Source organism: Delphinapterus leucas, chromosome 6 (genome assembly GCF_059928025.1).
Source record: "Delphinapterus leucas isolate spDelLeu-1000000601 "Yukka" chromosome 6, BTC_Dleu_Yukka2, whole genome shotgun sequence".
In the NCBI taxonomy this organism is placed as follows: Eukaryota; Metazoa; Chordata; class Mammalia; order Artiodactyla; family Monodontidae; genus Delphinapterus; species Delphinapterus leucas.
In genome coordinates this window covers 80035131-80054840 of record NC_143134.1, presented here as the reverse complement: position 1 = coordinate 80054840, position 19710 = coordinate 80035131, and the positions used below count along the sequence as shown (strand labels likewise).

Sequence of the window (19710 nt, the reverse complement as noted above, 5' to 3'; positions counted from 1 at the left end):
CTGCTGTTTGGACTGTACAGTTTTTGAATTAGTTGAAACACTGCACTAGATGGAGAGGCTCTAATTAAGCATATTTGGAAGGGAATATGCATATATTTTGTTCTCTTTTCTTCATCATCCTTGCCAATTCTAGTTTTATAGGTTCCAGAAGATCAAGAAGGCTTTACTAAGGCTCTGCTGAGTTATAGAAGTTGAAGCAAGAAAGAGAGGGTTCCACCCACATAGGTGATAATCAAAATTATACCATCCTCTTTATTCTTTAACTCCTATCTACAAAGCTTCCAGGAAGAAGTGGAAGATTTCTCAATCCATGTGACTTGAGATATATTCTAGAGAGGGGATGTCTAACACTATTTTGGGAAGTGCTTGCTACAGCTGAGTGCTAAGCTCTTCATGGTATAATTACTGCTTTCCCCAGCCCTCAAATAAGACTGGGGGCAATTTGTTATTTCTGCATACGGTCATGTCAGCCATGAAACTGTTGGTTTCCTCCCTTGCAATTTTTCACTTTATTCCTGTTTATCAAAGATTTTCATTATGGCGAAATTGGAAAGTATACTGCTTCCTCCAAATAAAAGAATGAAACAGGGAGAAAAGAAAGAAAAAAGTGTCACAAGCTAGAGTCCACTGTGAAAAATTTGGTCTTTTTCCATTTAGTCTTCCATATATTTTTAGTTAAAATTATACAGGTTTGCATTTTGTCCCCCTACCCACCTTACACATCAAACACATTTCTCCAAGTAATTAAATATTCCTTGTAAACATATTTTAATTTTTACTGTTTCTTGACTTACAAAGTTTTTATCACAAATTTAAAAGTATATAATGCAGAACACAACAGACCTCCACATCCCCACCCCTGCTGTCAGAAATAGACAAAGAAAATGACTATTAACAATGTAAGTATGATTTTTACTGGCTGCATAATATTCTATCTCACCTGTCTGCCTTAGCATAGTAAAATTCCTGCCTCTTTATTTGTCTTGGCTATTTGAACGTTCCAATGTTGCATCCCTGCCAACCTTGAGTCACTAAATCTCTTTTTAAAAATTTGCTAGGTTAAAAAAATGTCACAGTGTAGACGAACTCACTGTTGTCTTATTTTTATTGATAATTTCTCTGCTTACCTAATGAGATTGGATATTTTACCACGTTTCATTATCTTTTGTGAATTATCTATTCATGTCCTTTGGGGTCTTTATATTTGTTTTCCTCAACAATTTGTAAAAACTTTTGACCACTTAGGGGATACAAACACCTCACTGTATTTGTTAGAATAATTTCCTGTTTATTTTTTGTTTTCAAATTTTGTGTTTTATTTTCATGTGTATGAGTTTCATTTTATGTAACCACAAAATATGTATTTTGTAATTTATTTTATTGATTGTTAAGCTTAGATAACTGTATTAATTTCCTAGGGCTGCCATAATAAAGTAAACTGGGTGTTTACTGGGTGTCTTACAACAACAGAAAACTGGGTGTCTTACAACAACAGAAATTTGTTATCTCACAGTTCTGGAGGCTAGAATTCCGAAATTACGATGTTGGCAGGTCCATGTTTTCTCTGATGGCCCTAGGGAAGAAATCTTTCCTCGCCTCTTCTAACTTCTGGTGTTTGCTGACACTCCTTGGTGTTCCTTGGCTTGTAGATGCATCACTCCAGTCATAAGGTGGTCTTCTCCCTGTGTATCGTCACACTGTCTTCCCTCTATGTCCAAATTTCCCTTTTTTATAAGGATATGAGTTGTATAGGCTTATGGCACACCTTAATGATCTTATTTTAACTTGATTACCTCTGTAAAGACCCTACTTTCAAATAAAGTCACATTCTAGGAGTACTGGGGGTTAGGATTTCAACATACCTTTTGGGGCGGTGGGGAGGACACAAAACAAAACCTATCCCCATACAGAGGCATTTACAGAGATATATACAGATATATTTTCTTTGTTCTTTCTAATTCTCTAAATGAAATCAATTGTTACATTTAATTTGACTCTACTTGCAGTTTACTTTTGTACTTGCATAGCTGAAGGTGCCTTGTGTTGCTTTTACATGAATCCATGGCTAGACATCATAATTTTGGGTTAAAGTATTCAAAGTCATTTAAAAACTTGCCTCGGGCTTTCTCTGAATGTAGGTCTCTTAAAATGGGTTTTGTTTGAAAGTTGGGATGCCTGGTTGTACTGTAGACTTGGAATATTATTCTAAAAGATCTGTAATTTTTTTTCTAATTATGTATTTGATTATTGATTCTGTTCCTATCATTCTAGTTTCTTCCTCAGGATTTCCTTTCTCTACCAAAGTAGCACAGTGCTGGACAATAAGAGATATTAAAATGTTTCTCTTGTAAATTAATGAATATATTAATGAATACAAATGGGCTGATTGATGAGATGATTGAAGGGATAACTAGCAGGAAGCTGGAAATGTGACTCTGAAATATTGGAGAGAAATAAGGGGTAGAAATACAATTTGTAATTTTCCTTATTAAGGTGATAGTGGGAATTACAGGAGTGGGTGAGGTCACCTGGGATGAGAGTATGTGTTGGATAGAGAAGAAGGCAGGAGACAGACCTAACTTTGGGAAGCGGCTTAGGCTGAGGAGCCACCTAAGGATGGAAGCAGGACAGGAAGAGTAAGGCAAGTTCCCACTTACTGTGTTTATTGGCTTACTGTGCTTATTGGTTTTCTCCCTCCCTTTTTCCCTTAGGGTTACAGAAATGTGCTTCCAACTGAAAGAAATGAATGAAAAGGTGTCTTTCATAAGGGACTCCTTATTGTCTTTGGACAGCCAGGTGGGACACCTGCAGGACCTCTCTGCCCTTACAGTGGATACCTTAAAAGTCCTTTCTGCTGTTGACAGCTTACAAGAGGATGAGGCCCTCCTGGCCAACAGAAAGCATTCTACTTGCAGAAAACTTCCCCACAGCTGGAGCAATGTCATCTGTGCAGAGGTTCTAGGCAGCCTGGAGATCTCTGGAAAGAAGAAATACCAGTGTTATAGCATGCCCCCTTCTTTGCTGCGGAGCCTGGCCAGAGGCTGGCATCCCCCACGAGTGCAGACAGGGCCCTTTCTTGAGATTACAGACAGAAAGTTTTCAAATGTAAGAGATGACCAGGAAGAGCAAGAAACAGAAAATAGTGTAGTTGCTTCTGGGGTGTCCCTGAACAGGCAAGCACACCCAAAGTATGGCCAGTTTCTCCTGGTCCCTTCTCATCTAGAGCAAGTTCCTTATTCTGCAGAAACCAACTTGCCTCTGTCCAGACCATCTTTGGAAGCAGGTACAGATGTGCTGGCAACTGAACATGTCACCCAGAGTGCGGTCCCTGTTCATCTGACGTGGCAGACCCCGGTTGTCTCAGCCCAGGGCTCAGTGGTGGAAACCAAGGAGCAGTATGAGTCACTTGCTCAGTTACCAGCCAGACAAGACAAGGAGGAGCAAGTGCTACCCACATTGATTTGCACACCTGCACCCATTAAAGTGACCTCCCTCCCTTCCCACGTCAAGAGCATGCAAACTGGAGGTGGATATGTGAACTGGGCATTTTCAGAAGGCGACGAAACTGGTGTGTTTAGCACCGAGAAACAATGGCAAACCTGCTTGGCCTCCACTTGTAACTGTGACTCCAAACAGAGTGAACAATGTCAGAGGCAGATCCGGGACAGATCCCTATCTGATAACTCAACAAGATTGGCCCAGAGGGATTGCTCAGAGGTGGGACCATGGCTTCAGCAAAACACATCCCTTCGGATCAGTCCCCTTCGTAGAGACAGGCCCTTCATTAGGAGTCAGAGTTTGAGATTGCACAAAGAGGAGAAATTGAAGATCTGTAAGATTAAAAGTAAGAAGTAAACATATTTATAACCAGTATTAAATTCTTGCATTGCTACCATTCTCATTCTCCCCATTCTGTCAGTCCTTTCTGTGAAACAAAATGGTTCCGCCTACCATCTTACACTTTCTCATGTAAATCATTTCCCTTACAGATCTTTCAAAATCCTCAGAGATAGGACAGTCAAAATGGATCAAAGCAAAAATGCTAACCAAGGATAGGAAATTGTCAAAGAAAAAGAAGAAAACACAAGGACTACAGGTGCCAGTAAGTGTCTTTTGTGTTTTTGGCAATTGAGGTAGTATCCTAACTTAGCTTGGTTTTTCTCTATTCTAAAGTGCCACGTACACAAAATAGCATTGTCCTGGAAGGAATGAAGATGCAAATTTAAGAGTCAGCAAATTGGATTTGCCACAATTCATTCGTCAACTCATATGCTGAAAGACATTTGTGTTATTTTCAGTTTTTGGCTACTCCAAACAAAGCTGTTATGAACATTTGTGTACAAGTCTTTGTGTGGACATACGTTTTAATTTCTCTTTGGTAAATATTTAGGAGTGGAATGCTAGAGTCTTATAGTAAGTATCTGTTTAATTTTAGAAGAAACATACATCCCCACCAGCTTATGAGTAGTAGTTTGAGAGTTCCAGTGGTCCACATCCTCACCAATCCTTAGTATGCTCAGTCTTTTTAATTTTAGCATATTAGTGGGTGTGTAGTGGTATCTCACAGTTGTTTCGTTTGCATTTCCGTAGTGACTAGTGCTGCTAGGTATCTTTTCATGTGCTTATATTCCATCTGTATATCTTTTTTGGTGACATATCCATTCAAATCTTTTGTTCATTTAAAAAATTGGGTTGTGGGACTTCCCTGGTGGTGCAGTGGTTAAGAATCTGCCTGGCAGTGCAGGGGACACGGGTGCGATCCCTGGTCTGGGAAGATCCTGCACGCTGCGGAGCAGCTAAGCCCGTTCACTACAACTACTGAGCTTGTGCTCTAGAGCCCACAAGCCACAACTACTGAGCCTGTGCACACAACTACTGAAGCCTGCGAGCCCTAGAACCCATGCGCTGCAATTACTGAAGGCCATGCGCTCTAGGGCCCACGTGCTGCAAGTACTGAGTCCATGTGCTGCAACTACTGAAGCCCACGTGCCTAGAGCCTGTGCTCTGCAACAAGAAACCACCACAGTGAGAAGCCTGTGCACTGCAACGAAGAGTAGCCCCCGCTCGCAACAGAGAAAGCCCGCGCACAGCAACAAAGACCCAACACAGGCATAAATAAATAAATAAATAAATAAATAAATAAAATTGGGTTGTTTGTCTTGTTAAGTTGCAAGAGTTTTTTTTTTTTTTTAATTTTTATTTCTTATTCTAGATATAAGCCCGTTTTGGGATATATGTTTTGCAAATATTTCCTCTCAGTTGGTGGCTTGCCTTTTATTTTTCATAAATGTCCTTGAAAACATAGGACACTTTTATTTTGATGAAGTCCAATATTTGATTTTTTTCTTTCATGTCTATGCTTTTCATATCATATTTAAGAAATTTTGCCAAACCCAGGATCACTAAAAGTTTCTCTTACGTTTTCTCCTAGGAATTTTATATTTAGGTCTATATTTAGATTAAGTTCTGATTATTTGTTGGTGGTATATAGAAATATAATTTTTAAAATATTGATTTTGGGGCTTCCCTGGTGGCGCAGTGGTTGAGAGTCTGCCTGCCGAAGCAGGGTACATGGGTTCGTGACCTGGTCCGGGAAGATCCCACATGCCGCGGAGCAGCTGGGCCTGTAAGCCATGGATGTTGAGCCTGTGTGTCCAGAGCCTGTGCTCCACAACGTGAGAGGCCACAACAGTGAGAGGCCCACGTACCGAGAAAAAAAAAAAAAATTGATTTTGTATCCTACAACCTTGCTAAACTTACTTATTTGTTTGAGTAGGGTTTTTTTTTGTTACTTCTTTAGAATGTTCTATGTAAATGATCATGTTATCTACAAATGAAAATACTATTACTTTTTCCTTTCAAATCAGGATGTATTTTATTCCTTTTTCTTGCCCAGTTACATTGGCTAGTACCTCTAGTACAGTACTGAATAGAAGTGGTGAAAGCAGGTAGCCTTTCCTTGTTTCTTCTCTTTAGGCGGAAAGTATTTAGTCTTTTAGCAGTAAGTATGATGTTAGCTGTAGGATTTTTATGTGGATGTCCTTTATCAGGTTGAAGAATTTGCCTTCTATTCTTACTTTTCTGAGAATTTTTATAATTAATAGATATGACATTTGTCAAATGCTTTTTCTGTGTCAACCTATATGGTCAGGTGTTTTTTTCATTTTTATTATGTTAATATGATGAATTATATTAATTAATTGTATAATGTTAGAAGTAATGTTTAGAATATTAAATCAGCCTTGCTGGGATGAACCACAACTGGTCATGATGTATTATCTTTTTTAGATGCTGTATTCATTTTGCTAACATCTTGATACAATTTTATTGCATCTTTTTTCTTGAGAAATATTTATCTTTAGATCTCTCTTCTTGTAATATCTTTGTCTGGTTTTGGTATCAGGGTGATGCTGGGCTTATTGACTGAGTTGGGAAGTGTTTCTTCTTCTTCATTTTTCTGGGTGAGTTTGTATAGATATTATTTAAATCTTACTTATTTGGTAGAATCAACAGTGAAACCTTCTTTGTGGGAAAGTTTTAACTACAGATTCAATTTCTGTAATAGATATAGGGCTATTCAGGTTATGTGATTCTTCTTGAGTGTGCTTTGTGTCTTTTGAGGAACCTGTCCATTTAAGGTTTTAAATTTATTGGCATAAAGTTTTTTATAATATTATCTTATTATCCTTTTATTGTCTGAGAGATCTGTAGTGACCTCACTTCTCTCTAATATTTTATATTTGTGTTTTCTCTTTTTGTTTTATGATTAGTCTGGCTACAGGTTTATCTGCTTTATTGATCTTTTCACAGAACCAGCTCTTGGTTCATTGATTTTTCTTTGAATTCTATTTCATTGATTTCTGATCCTTATTATCTTTGTTCTGTTTACCTTGGGTTTAATTAGCTCCTTTTTTGTTTTTGTTTTCTTTGCTAGTTTGTTAAGGTAGAAGCCTTGGTCGTTGATTTGAGACTTTCTTCTTTTCTAGTATAGGCATTTAGTGCTATAAAATTCCTTCTAATCATTGTTCTAGCTATATCCGACAGATTCTGATATGTTATGTTTTCATTTGCATTCAGTAAATCTTTTTGTTTATTGTTAGGAAGCCTTAGATCTGAGTTGACAATTCTGCAGGACTTCACTTTTCATGATCTTAATGCCCTGCTTCATTTTTCTGTTCTACATGTATTTTTCCATATAATAACATGTGTGCATTTTTCAAAGCACCTCAACTCTTTAGAATGAGAAGCAGAAGCAAAAAGATAAATATTGAATCAATTATGTAACATCACCTTTTGGAGGAGAGACTTAGCTTTGATAAAGACTGTTCTTTCAGGGAAAATGCCACGAATTGCTGGGACCCCATAAAATATGAATTTAAATAGAGTTATTTTGGAAATAGTTAAAATGGCCAGAGTTAAACTAGAAATTATAACTGAGCTCAAGTACTATAACTTGCATTTGTTTGTTGTCCTGTAGTTTGTCAATTTATCTCATTTCTTATCTGCCCCTGGGAAGAACATAAGGCAGCCATTATTATTGGCTATTATTTTAAGGATGAAGGGAATGGAGCTCATAGACATTACATGATTTTCCCAGATCATATAGCTTCTATGTGACAGAGCTAGAATTCTGACAAGTTCTTTTGGATCCAACCCTTACGTTTTTGTTGTTTTGCTCTCTGCCAGTAGTTCTCAAACTGTGGTCTCCCATCAGCTTTAGCACCACCTGGAAACATACTAGACATACAAATTCTCCCTCCTCCCGAAGACCTACTGAATCACAGATCCTGAGGGTGGGACCCAGTGATCTGTGGTTTAACACAGTCCTGGGTGATTCTGATGCACACTCAAGTTTAAAAACTGCTCCCCACCCTGGTTCTCAATCATGACTGCAGATAGAAAAGGCACATGGACGCTTGGGTCCTGCCAGCATGAGTGATGGAAGTTCAAAGCTTCAAGGTGATTTTAATGTGCAGCCAATGTTAACAACCACTCCTCTTTAACATAGTACCTCTATTAATGTGATTCAAAACGTATTCAGATTAATGTCACTGTGTTCCAACGAGTGTTTTTCTCTCCAGGTCATAACAGTCAACACCTGCTCTCAAAGTGACCAACTAAACCCAGAGCCAGGAGAAAATAAGATCTCAGAAGAACAGAATTGCAGCAAGAACTGGATTCCAGTGTCCAAATTTAGTCAGATAAGTATGTAACAGTCTACACTCTTGAATCCCAAAAATTCTGGTAGTGTTTTCTCAGGGTATGATCTTTAGACCAGTGGCGGTCCCTGCTGTTCTTTCAAGTGCGAGATGAGAGAATGACCACACTCTCTTAGGAAAATAGCTCTTTTCTGCTTTTAGTTTTTATGAAGGGGATGCAATTTCCATTTGTTTAATGGAATAGTTTTCAGAATTTAGAAAAGAAAAATTAAAATTTAGATAGTCTCATATTCAGAGCTGTTGAATCTGGATCAGAGAGTATTCATTTAGTCTGATTTATGGGTGGGGTTGTCTAATTTTACAAATTCTTTAAAGTTCAAGTGACATTGGTATGAGCCTTTACACAGAATTCAGTGGATTGAGTTGTAGTTGGTTATTTACTACTGCTTACATATAGTGTTTGTTCCATTGGCAAATATCCCTTAAGCTTAATCGTAACGATGTTTGTAGAGGATAGAAGACAGATCAATGAGCTAGGAACGAAGACTGTGAGCTAGGCATAGAATGTGAAATAAGCCTGCATATATGAGGGCAGATTATGAATTGAGAGCAATGAACTGAACATTGAACTTCTTGCATTTGATAATAAGAGAACTTTACTCATTTTTAAACAGAGGGGACTATGTGATTAAGGAGTCATAAATATTTTAAATTATTTGAAATACTAAACTTAAGGTACAAATAGATATTGTATTGAAATCTATGTTACTATGCTTCTTTAAAACTTTGTTTGCTCTATGGTCACTCGTTTTCAACCAAGGGGTGATTCCGCCTCCACAACCAACAATGTCTGAAGACGTTGTAAGACATTTTTGGTTGTCACAACTGAAGGAGGGGCAGTTGCTCTTGGCATCATTTTTACATAAATTATTTATGTTTTTTAAAAATATATAAAAGATATGGTTGATATAATATTGTATTATTTTTAGGTGTACAATGTAATGGTTTGATATATGTATGTGTTGAAAATGATTACCACAATAAGTTAACGTCCATCGTATAGTTACAATTATTTTTTCTTGTGATGAGAACTTTTAAGATCTATTGTCTTAGCAACTTTCAAATATACAATACAGTATTGTTAACTACAGTCACCATGTTGTACATTACCTCCCCAGGTATTTATTTATTTTATAGCTGGAGTTTGTACCTTTTGACCATCTTCACTCATCTCTCTCACCCTCCCATCCCCCAAATTATTTAAGTTCTTTCCAAAAATTTTCAAACTGAGAAAGATGGTTGTGGCAGGAGGGTTCTGGCAAAGAATCTCATTTAAATCTGATGATCAGAAAGGAAGAGAAGGTTTAGGGAGTTAGGCTGACTCCAGGTGCCTGGCTTGAACCACATTCTGGGTTGAGAATTTTAGTTTTTAAAAACTTGTCTGAGTTAAGAATTAATTAAAAAAGAATTAAAAAAATAAAATTTTGAGGGTGGGGAGGTGCCCTGTCAGGTAGATCTTTCTAAAGACAAAAAGTAAAGTTCTGAGGAAATCAACTATGAAAAGGAAAGAATTTTTTAAAAAAAGGAAAGCATAGTTTGTTTAATTTTAATACTGTGCTATCATTGAAATCATATTTATCATAATTTTATGATGTTACAAAAAATATACATGAAATTTTTTGATTTTTCTTTTCCAGTAGGTTTTTTGCATTTCCTGTATACTTTTTTTTTTCAGCATAAAACAGCAGGAAAAAAAATAAATGGTTATTTCTTACATTTAGACAGGAACTCTTTTTTTTTTCCACATTTTTATTGGAGTATAATTGCTTTACAATGTTGTGTTAGTTTCTGCTGTACAACAAAGTGAATCAGCTATATACCTATATCCCCATATCCCCTCCCTCTTTTTTTTTTTTTTTTTTTTTTTTTTTTTACGGTACGCGGGCCTCTCACTGTCGTGGCCTCTCCCGTTGCGGAGCACAGGCTCCGGACGCACAGGCTCAGCAGCCATGGCTCACGGGCCCAGCCGCTCCGCGGCATGTGGGATCTTCCCGGACCGGGGCACGAACCCGTGTCCCCTGTATCGGCAGGCGGACTCCCAACCACTGCGCCACCAGGGAAGCCCTCCCCTCCCTCTTGAGCCTCTCTCTCACCCTCCCTATCCCGTTCCTCTAGGTAGTCACAAAGTATCCAGTTGATCTGCCTGTGCTATGCAGCAGCTTCCCACTAGCCATCCATTTTACATTTGGTAGCGTACATATGTCAATTCTACTCTCTCACTTCATCCCAGCTTCCCCTTCCCCTGCTGTGTCCTCAAGTCTGTTCTCTACATCTGCATCTTTATTCCTGCCCTGCCACTAGGTTCATCAGTACCGTTTTTTTAGATTACATATATATGCGTTAGGGTCAGTTTCGTTCCTTTTTATGGTGGAGTAATATTCCATTGTATATGTGTGCCACATCTTCTTTATCCATTCATCTGCTGATGGACATTTAGGTTGCTTCCATGTCCTTAGCCAGGGACTCTTAATAAGTATTATTCTCAGAATTAATCCAACCAAATATTTATTAAATTATTATTGGGCACCTGCTATGTGCCAGTGACTCTGTAAGTACCAGATATAAAAAATAACAGTAATGATCCTTGTCAAGATTTTTTTAAGAAAAGGATAAAAATTAAAAACTATTGGCTGGCATTCTTTTCTATCTTTCTTTTGTTTTTGTTTTGTTTTCTTTTTTAAGTAGCCTATTGTAATGCCTGATGCAGTTGTTAAGGAAGAATTCCTAACAATTTGGACCTCAAATTTCATGTATTTTTAATAAAGCATGGATGATAGGGTGCAAGGGAAGGTAAGTGTGCAAAAATTACTAAAGGTGTTTAATAGGAGGGCAGGTTATGGATAACTTAATTCTTTGATAGAGAAGTATAAATTGTTATAAATGTAAAGGTAACTATTGAAGAATAGAAATAGGGTGTATAGCTTTCAGCCACTTGAGTAAAGCTCAAAAAGGACAAAGGAATCTTGGTAAAACTTGCTAAAAAGAGAAAGAAAACCCTATATTCCAATTTAGATGAATGCACGGTGTTCAGATCTTTTATTTGGAACTGTGATTCAAGTGTAACATGTTTTCACGTATTCTCTATTTTTTGCCTTCCTTTTAACAAGGTCTAGAATCTTACATATATCAGAAAATGAAAAGTAGAGAAACTGAACGGCATTCTGTACACGTCAGTGATCATGTAAGGCAGTCTCAAGAGGTAAAAACATTTTATTTGATATTTTAAAAGCTCAGTTTCTCACCCTTTGTCCCCCCACTTTATTCTTTCCTTGTCATTCGCCTTTATGCAGTTTATCCACCTAGTAATTTATCCTGGGTATTTTTATCATGAAATAGAAAGAATTTAGGAATTTTTGAAACTGTTTTCGCATATATAAAAGTTGCCATGTGGAAGAAAATAAGATATTTTCAATACACTTTTAAGAGGTAGAGCTAACATCAACATATAGACTCTACTGGGAGACAGATTTCAGCCTGATTTGAGAAGGAATTTTTAGCAGTTGGAGCTTTCCAAGGATGGAATGGCTTATTTCTCGAAGTAGTAAGTGCCTCACTTAGTGTGGTTAATTAAACAGGCAAAGCAAACATCTTTGCAGATGTGTTGGAGGGGATTTGGACATTGCAGGAAAGGACTTTCAGTGTTTCTCTACCACTGATTTTGCAGTCTGTTTTTCTTAACCATTTGCAAATATGGGCCTGTTTTATTGCCATCCACCATGAGGGAAGCGTGATCTAGTTAGAGTAGCCCCCCAAATCTAATCTTGGTCTTGGTTTGAATATTACCTCTATGACCTTGGGAACTATATGAATGTATACTAACAACCTCAGATGTTCTTGTAGGGATGCAATCTGTGAAAGTAAAATATAAGACTACTTGAAGGTAATTGGAGGCAGGGACCTGTCTGCCTTGTCAAATCCTGGCTCTGTCACTTCCTAGGTTTCAAAGCTGTATACATCAATTAACCTGTGAGTTTCATTACCTGTATCTCTAAAATGGGGTTAATGCCATCCTTACGAGACTGATAGTGGATAACAAAAATAACACCAATGAAAATGCCCAGAGTAATGCTTGGAGTATAGAAATAGAATGAGATATATTCAAGGTAACATTCTAAATAATCATCAACTGAAACAATAATCTGACGATAGGATATAATAATGTAATGGTCAATGTTTCCTGTCAACTTTGACCTTCTTTTCTTCTTTCATGTCATTAACTGATGTTATATGTTCACTCTCATTTTTGTAAAAACCGTTATGTATTACATTTTCTCTTTGATGTCCCCATAAAAGTAATCCTTTCTGTTAAGGTCAGTCATCACACTGAGTTACTCATATATTGTGCTAACATTATGCATCTTTCTAGCTTGAGTCTTGCATGTTTAGTAAGAGAAATATTGAGCCTAGAGGGAAGGAAAAAAAGAACTATACCCTCCAAGGAGTGTGTTCTGCAAATGTATTACTGGAAGCTTGGGGTGGGAGAGAGTTGGGTGAACATGTAATGACCTTTCCCTTCTGCCCAGGATCTAAGCAAAAACTCTTTGTGGAATTCAAGGAGCACCAAGGTCAATAGGAACTCTCAGTGAGTATTTCTAAATGTCTGCCTTTAAGCATCTTTGGCTTTTATTTCTTTTTAACTGGATTGGGAATAAAGGTTTAATTGGGTCAGAAAAGGAGAAAAAAAAAGTGTGTGTCCAATGACAGTATTTTTCTTGTGTTAGCAAGAATGAAAATTATTTATTCTCCTAGTTTCTGGCAACAAGATCTCACCTTAGTGCCTTTTAAGAATATAATGATACATGTACTACTGTAGCAAATTAACCATTTGTCTTTTTTTTTAATTTAATTTTATTTTTGGCTGGTTTGGGTCTTCGTTGCTGCATGCGGGCTTTCTCTAGTTGCAGCGAGCAGGGGCTACCCTTCGTTGTGGTGCATGGGCTTCTCATTGCGGTGGCTTCTCTTGTTGCGGAGCACGGGCTCTAGGCGCACGGGCTTCAGTAGTTGTGGCGCACTGGCTTAGTTGCTCCGTGGCCTGTGAGATCTTCCCAGACCTGGGATCGAACCTGTGTCCCCTGCATTGGCAGGAGGATTCTTAACCACTGCACCACCAGGGAAGTCCCTAACCATTTGTCTTTTTAGTGTCAGAAAAACACACATGAAATAATGAGTGTCATATATTTTCTGATAGGTAAGAGTGAAATTTGCATTAAAAAGTAGGAATAAATTTGTCTTGACTGAAAATAAAAAGACTTAGAATGAAGAATAAATAATTTTTTTAGTTTTTTTTTCAAAATTTTCCTTTTAGTTTATAAGATGGATCTTTTTGGTTTCTCCTTAACATCCTGAGTGTTTGTCAAAGCAGTAACAAGTTGAGAAGGATTGAGACAGAGAGAAAGGAAGACAGGGCTAGAGAGAGGAGATAGAGAACTCACCTTTTTATAGACTTGAGGTTCCTCCTAGACTTTTATTTATTCAGAGAAAATTTGAAAACCAACCAAGCAAAGATTATTCTGTTTGTAGTGTTTTATGGACTTTTCCAGTTACGTCATCAAATTAACCATTCTTAGAGTTATAGGAGCAGAATTCAAAAGCATCTGTACTCTACAAAGGGCCCGTTAATGCCAGGCAGATGGAATATGGCGGTCAGTTTGCAGTCAGCTCTGTTTGAGATGGCCTTTTCTCTGGAGCTCTCAAGGTCTCTCTGTGCAAGCCTGCCTCTAGCCTTAACGTGCACATGAGTTTCTTCTCCCAAAAGTTCTGCAGTTTGTGCTCATGCAGAGTAGTGGGTTATTGCAGCATGAAATTAAACAATAACTGTAATTGTACTTGCTTCCCCAAGGACCTTAAGTACTAGGCATATTCTTCGAATGTATTTATTCCGACTTGCCCATGGCCACTTGTGCACTTGAGCAGGGCATGTAACAATTTAAAGAGAGCTGATTTCAGCCTGTGAACATTTAGGGGCCATGTGGGCTAATGAAACTGATTTGTTGGCTTGTCCAGAGATATTCACAGACTCTTTTGTAGGCATCTGCTTTGCATAGTTCAGGAAGCCTTTAGTTTAATTGATCCAGAACAACACAAACACAGTTAAATCTTATATATGTTGTGTGATCACATAACTAATTAAAAACAAAAAACAACAACTGCTTTTCAGTTACCTTAGGGCCTACTCAGTAAATTAATTACATGTATATCTGGTGCTCATTCTTCTATGAAAACAATTGTAGGGTTGTAAACTGTTTCTCTAAAGGTAGGGGTCAAATGTAACTGATACTCTTCCTTCAAAGTAATATATACACATGTATATACATATATACTTATAGATTGTATTATTACTGTTTCACACACTTTTCATTTCTTTGATCATTGAAAATTTTGAAGCATTATCTAAACAACTTTAATTTTTCAAACAGGTTGAGAAGTTCAAATGGAGTTAACAGTAAGTTTTTTGTTTTGTTTTTTTTAAATTTATTTTTGGCTACGTTGGGTCTTCGTTGCTGCGCTCGGGCTTTCTCTAGTTGCGGCGAGCAGGGGCTACTATTCATGGCAGTGCATGGGCTTCTCATTGCGGTGGCTTCTCTTGTTGCGGAGCACAGGCTCTAGGCGCGTGGGCTTAGGAGCTGTGGCTCACGGGCTCTAGAGAGCAGGCTCAGTAGTTGTGGCGCACGGACCTAGCTGCTCTGCGGCATGTGGGATCCTCCCGGACCAGGGCTCGAACCCATGTCCCCTGCATTGGCAGGTGGATTCTTAACCACTGCACCACCAGGAAAGCCCAACAGTAAGTTTTTATATTTTTATTTTTTCATCTTATCAGTGGTGGGGTTTACTCTCCTGCTGTCTCAGACTTTTATAGTTCTTGAAATCCTGATTTTTGTTTACTACACAAAGTAGCAAGTTCGGTAGAAAAGTAGAAGGTTGAATGTCTTTCTCCAGATAAATCAGGAGATCTTACCTGATCTTACCTGTTACCTGTTTTTGACTGTGATTTTCTAGTTTTCTCTGTGAGTGAGGGTATAGCCACTGAGCTCATTTAGACTGTTCAACAACTCTTACTGTCATCGTTTAACACATTGCTATTTAAGAACCATTCATAAGATTGTTTGTGGATCTCCTTTCCTATATGTCTTCAGTGGGACTCCATGCCCCAAGTGGCTAAGTGGAACCAAGCCTACTTTGGTGAGACACCTCCCTGGTGAAGCCACTCTCATTAGCTACTTTCAAATTTCATCACAAACTGTACCTTTCCATCTTCCTGACCCCTCAATACAGACTGGGCACCTTCATCACTTATGTGAAACCTTCAGTGCCTTCCCATTACCTATAGGATGGGCTGCAAATCCCTTACTCTTTCTCAATGCTCTTGAGAGTCTGGCCCCAGTCCAAATTTCCAGGCTCATGAATGAGCCCTTTTATGCAATATTTCTTCCATGAAGAATGTGACCACCTACCTATTACCCTCTCCACGTGGTGTCCAGAAGGCATTTTCAAATGTGGAACAAAATGTTCCACCTCCCTTCTCTGCCATCTCAGGAAATGACAACTTTATTCTTCCTGTTGCTGAGGCCAAAGTCTTGCAATCCTACTTGACTCCCATTTTCTCACATCCCCACAGCCAACCCATCAGTAAGTCTTTCAAAATATATTGAGAAGCTGATCACTTTGCTACCCCCGCATATCACTTTTCACCTCTTCCCTGGATTACAGGATGGCCTCCAAACTGTTGCTCTATTTCCAGAGAGCAGCTGGAATAACACTTTTAAACTCAAAGTCATATTGAGTCACTCTTCTGTTCAAATGGTGTTCCAGCTCACTCTGTAAAAGCAAAGTCCAAACACCGTCTACAAGGCCCTGTTGATCTGCTCCCCCTCCTTCAACTCTGGCCACTCTCTCCTCAACACAGCAAGTATGGTCCTGCCTCAGGATGTTTGCACTTGCCATTACTTCTGCCTGGAATACTCTTCATTTATCCTTATGACTCACCCCCTCTCTTCCTTCGGGTCTTTGCTCACATTTCACCCTATCAGAGAGGTCTTTCCTAACCAACCTATATAATATAGAAGAGTAATCTCCCTGTCATCCACGATTCCTAACTCTCTCAATATATATGTAATATACTATAATACTATATATTTACTTATTTATTTCCTTTTTCCCTTTCCTACAATGTAGGCTTTATCTGTTTTCATTACTGCTCTTTCTGTCGAGGATAGACTAATACCTGGCACATAGTAGGTCAGTAAATATATGCTGAATGAATGTGAACAAGATCTCACAGCTCCTTAAGTGGTGAAGCCAGGATTGAAACTCAGTTTTGTCAGACTCAGATGCCCATACTCTATTTCACATTGTTTGTCTATGAAGATTCCCTAAGCCTCTATGTACACCTCTATTGTATTACTTAGCAAACTGTATTGTGATTATAGTTTACATGTATTTCATATTTGTTTTTCACTAAGGTGGGGGAGCCACATCTTATTCACATCTCTCATGCCTAGCACGACCCTTAGTGGGAGCTAAAAACTTTTTTTTTGTTTTTAATTATTGAATCGAACTTAGAAAGGCACAGTCTTTTTTGATGATCTTACCTTTTACCCAGCACCCCCAAAGGGAGGGAGTTTCTTCCCTTCCTTATCCAGCAACAAGAAGCCAGAGACATCTGTGAAATTGGGCTCCTTATGCCGCTTCCTCTACAAGGTATAAAGTAGTTCCCACCATGAGACTAAAGTTCTCAACTTTAATTTTGATTTTATGAAATGGCAAAACTGTTGCAAAGGATTTCTCTTGCGACTTGTAATTTAGGACTTGAGCAGGTAGAAGAGAACCAGTTAAACTTGCAAGAGGTGTTCCCGACACACAGTCCGTCTGTAACCAAACAAATCCCTTGCTCTCACATTCTCTGCCTCCTTCTTTGTTTCTCTTATATTCCTCTTAATGTGTTTTCACCATCTTGTTGTCATTTTAAGTCAGTGAAGTAGTGTGCTAATAACTTGGTATTAATAATGTCTTTATGTGGGTACTGCATCTTGGTAGGGAGCTCAGAGAATTGTGCTTCCGGGATGTCGTGCAATGTGATGGGCAGCCGAGTGCGTTCTGCAACACAGAGGTGTAATTGGTTCAAAGGAAATACATCTTTGAGGCTAATATTACCTGTCTTTCTTCAATTCCCTATATAAATATGTTTGGAGACATTGCATTGATGATTGTCAGGATACCATGCACAATAATGTGGTTAAAGAATATTAGGCAATCTCTTTCGAAAACCGAGAAGCCATTCTGATTAACCCGTTCAATAATAACTTTGAAGGCAATATATTCACAAGCATGTATTTACCTCCAGCCAAGTAATTAAGATGCCAATCTTCTCTGTAATTTCAGAAATCTCAACCTCCTTAAAAAGCCCTCAAGAGTCTCACCATCATTATTCAGGTAGGATGCCTGTGTACATAGACATGTCAACGGAGCTAAACGTCTGTGATTCTGCATTTGGAAACAGAAACACTGGTGAATTTGTGGTGTTGATATGGCTCCAACTTGAAAAGTTGTTGTTTACTCTGATGAGAGAACATTCAGATTTCTTAACTTGGGAAAACAAGGTTTTAGGATTTAAAAAAAAATGTGTGTATTGGTAAGTTCCAAATTGTAAGGAGGAAAGACGACCTTGAGATCTGAAAATTCCTTACGAGGTCAAAAGCCAGAGATCTTTGTATTTTGGACTGGGGAGGAGACAGGCCTGAGACTAGTCCTCTGAGGAAGGGTTTTGCACCCTCACTGGGCCCTCAGTGAGGGTAACCACTGAATGAATGCCAACCCCACAGGGTAAATTCAACAAAGACACCTTAAGGGATGTTATTAAACAAGATGTCAAGGGTCTTGACTCTCTTAAGCAACATCACTTCACAGTGATTCAGTTGTCTTTCTTTCAAAGTGGGAATAATTGTACTTGCCCTTCCTGAGGAAAAATCTGCCAAAGGGCTAGTTGAGAATAAAGAGGGAAACACTTTGAAATGCAAAGCAGTATATCAACCAACTGGACTCGTGCCATTGGGTGGTCTTTTGGGCATCATTGCTCTCAGTATTGGATTAGATAACACATGGGCAAGCTTTTTATATAATCTGAAGCTCAGTACAAGAGTACAAATGTATTGGTGTGATAATTTTCGTTATTATTATATCAAGGTCATGTGCTCAGGGTCCAGTAATAGGCTACCTTATCCTGAATTCTCCTCTGTAGTGAATAGTGTTTCTGTGGATTTCAGACTCCACATTCCAAGCTCTTGTAACTGGGTCTTTCAGCTCAGCAGTAATCCGTTATTTTGACTCCAGCTGTCAACTGAAGAAAGCATCTGGTGAGGAACACTGTAACTCACATCGACTCTGATTTGTTAAGATACAGCTCTTAACAGGAAAATGCAGATCACTTGCTTCTAATTAAAACTGGTCTTCAGCTCTCTCTGGGAAAAGAAGATGAACTCTGCAAAATCAACAGTAGATGTCCCCACAGTCCGCTGTGCGTTAGATTTGATCTGGAAAAGAAAAACCAGAAAGACCACAGATTAAAATGCTCTTTAAAAGCAAGTTCCACATCTGAATGGATTAGTATGGTATTTGGTATTCAGGAGAGTGGAGGTAATAGCGCTACCTCAGAACATATTATATAATCTCATATAATCTATTCCTAAGACTGGGATATCCTTCCTGTTTAAGGCATAGTTTATTTTAAATACTGTATTATAGATAATATATATTTTTTAATTTATTTATTTTTGGTTGTGTTGGGTCTTCGTTTCTGTGTGAGGACTTTCTCTAGTTGTGGCGCGCGGGCCTCTCACTGTCGCGGCCTCTCCTGTTGCGGAGCACAGGCTCCAGACGCGCAGGATCAGTAGTTGTGACTCATGGGCCTAGTTGCTCCGCGGCATGTGGGATCTTCCCAGACCAGGACTCGAACCCATGTCCTCTGCATTGGCAGGCAGATTCTCAACCACTGCGCCCCCAGGGAAGCGCCAAGGTTTTTTTTTTTTTTTTTTGATGTGGACAATTTTTAAAGTCTTTATTGAATTTGTTACAATATTGCTTCTGTTTTCTGTTTTGGTTTTTTGGCCCCGAGGCATGTGGGATCTTAGTTCCCAGACCAGGGATTGAACCTGCACCCCCTGCATTGGAAGGCGAAGTCTTAACCACTGGACTTCCAGGGAAGTCCCTATAGACAATATTTTTGATAAAAGAAAAAATAAAGGGTCTTTGAAATAAAATATTTTAGCATAATACGAGTATATTGATGTGGGGGAGGCTTTCTGTAAATTCAGCCCACTGATGCATACTTAAACTAGTAAATCTGCTTTTGTTTGCAGCCATTGAAAGGAACAATTTAATGAGGCTTTCTCAGACCATACCATTTACACCAATCCAACTGTTTGGTGAGTGCCATTTCTACCTTCTTGAGGTTGTGCCAGGGCAAAGGCATAACATCTGAGTGAATCATAGGAGAAAC

The 19710-nt window shown here is 38.5% G+C and overlaps 1 protein-coding gene across 1 annotated transcript in view; it reads left to right on the top strand.

The window, feature by feature from the left end:
• Positions 1-19710, top strand: part of TRPM6 (transient receptor potential cation channel subfamily M member 6) — a 181140-nt gene that overhangs the window by 98244 nt on the left and 63186 nt on the right. Inside the window, exons 26-33 of the mRNA XM_022573494.2 lie at positions 2712-3844; positions 3990-4102; positions 8082-8205; positions 11327-11418; positions 12743-12801; positions 14636-14661; positions 17598-17648; positions 19571-19636. Of these exons, the coding sequence (XP_022429202.2) occupies positions 2712-3844; positions 3990-4102; positions 8082-8205; positions 11327-11418; positions 12743-12801; positions 14636-14661; positions 17598-17648; positions 19571-19636 (1664 nt within the window). The remainder of the gene's footprint in view (positions 1-2711; positions 3845-3989; positions 4103-8081; positions 8206-11326; positions 11419-12742; positions 12802-14635; positions 14662-17597; positions 17649-19570; positions 19637-19710) is intronic.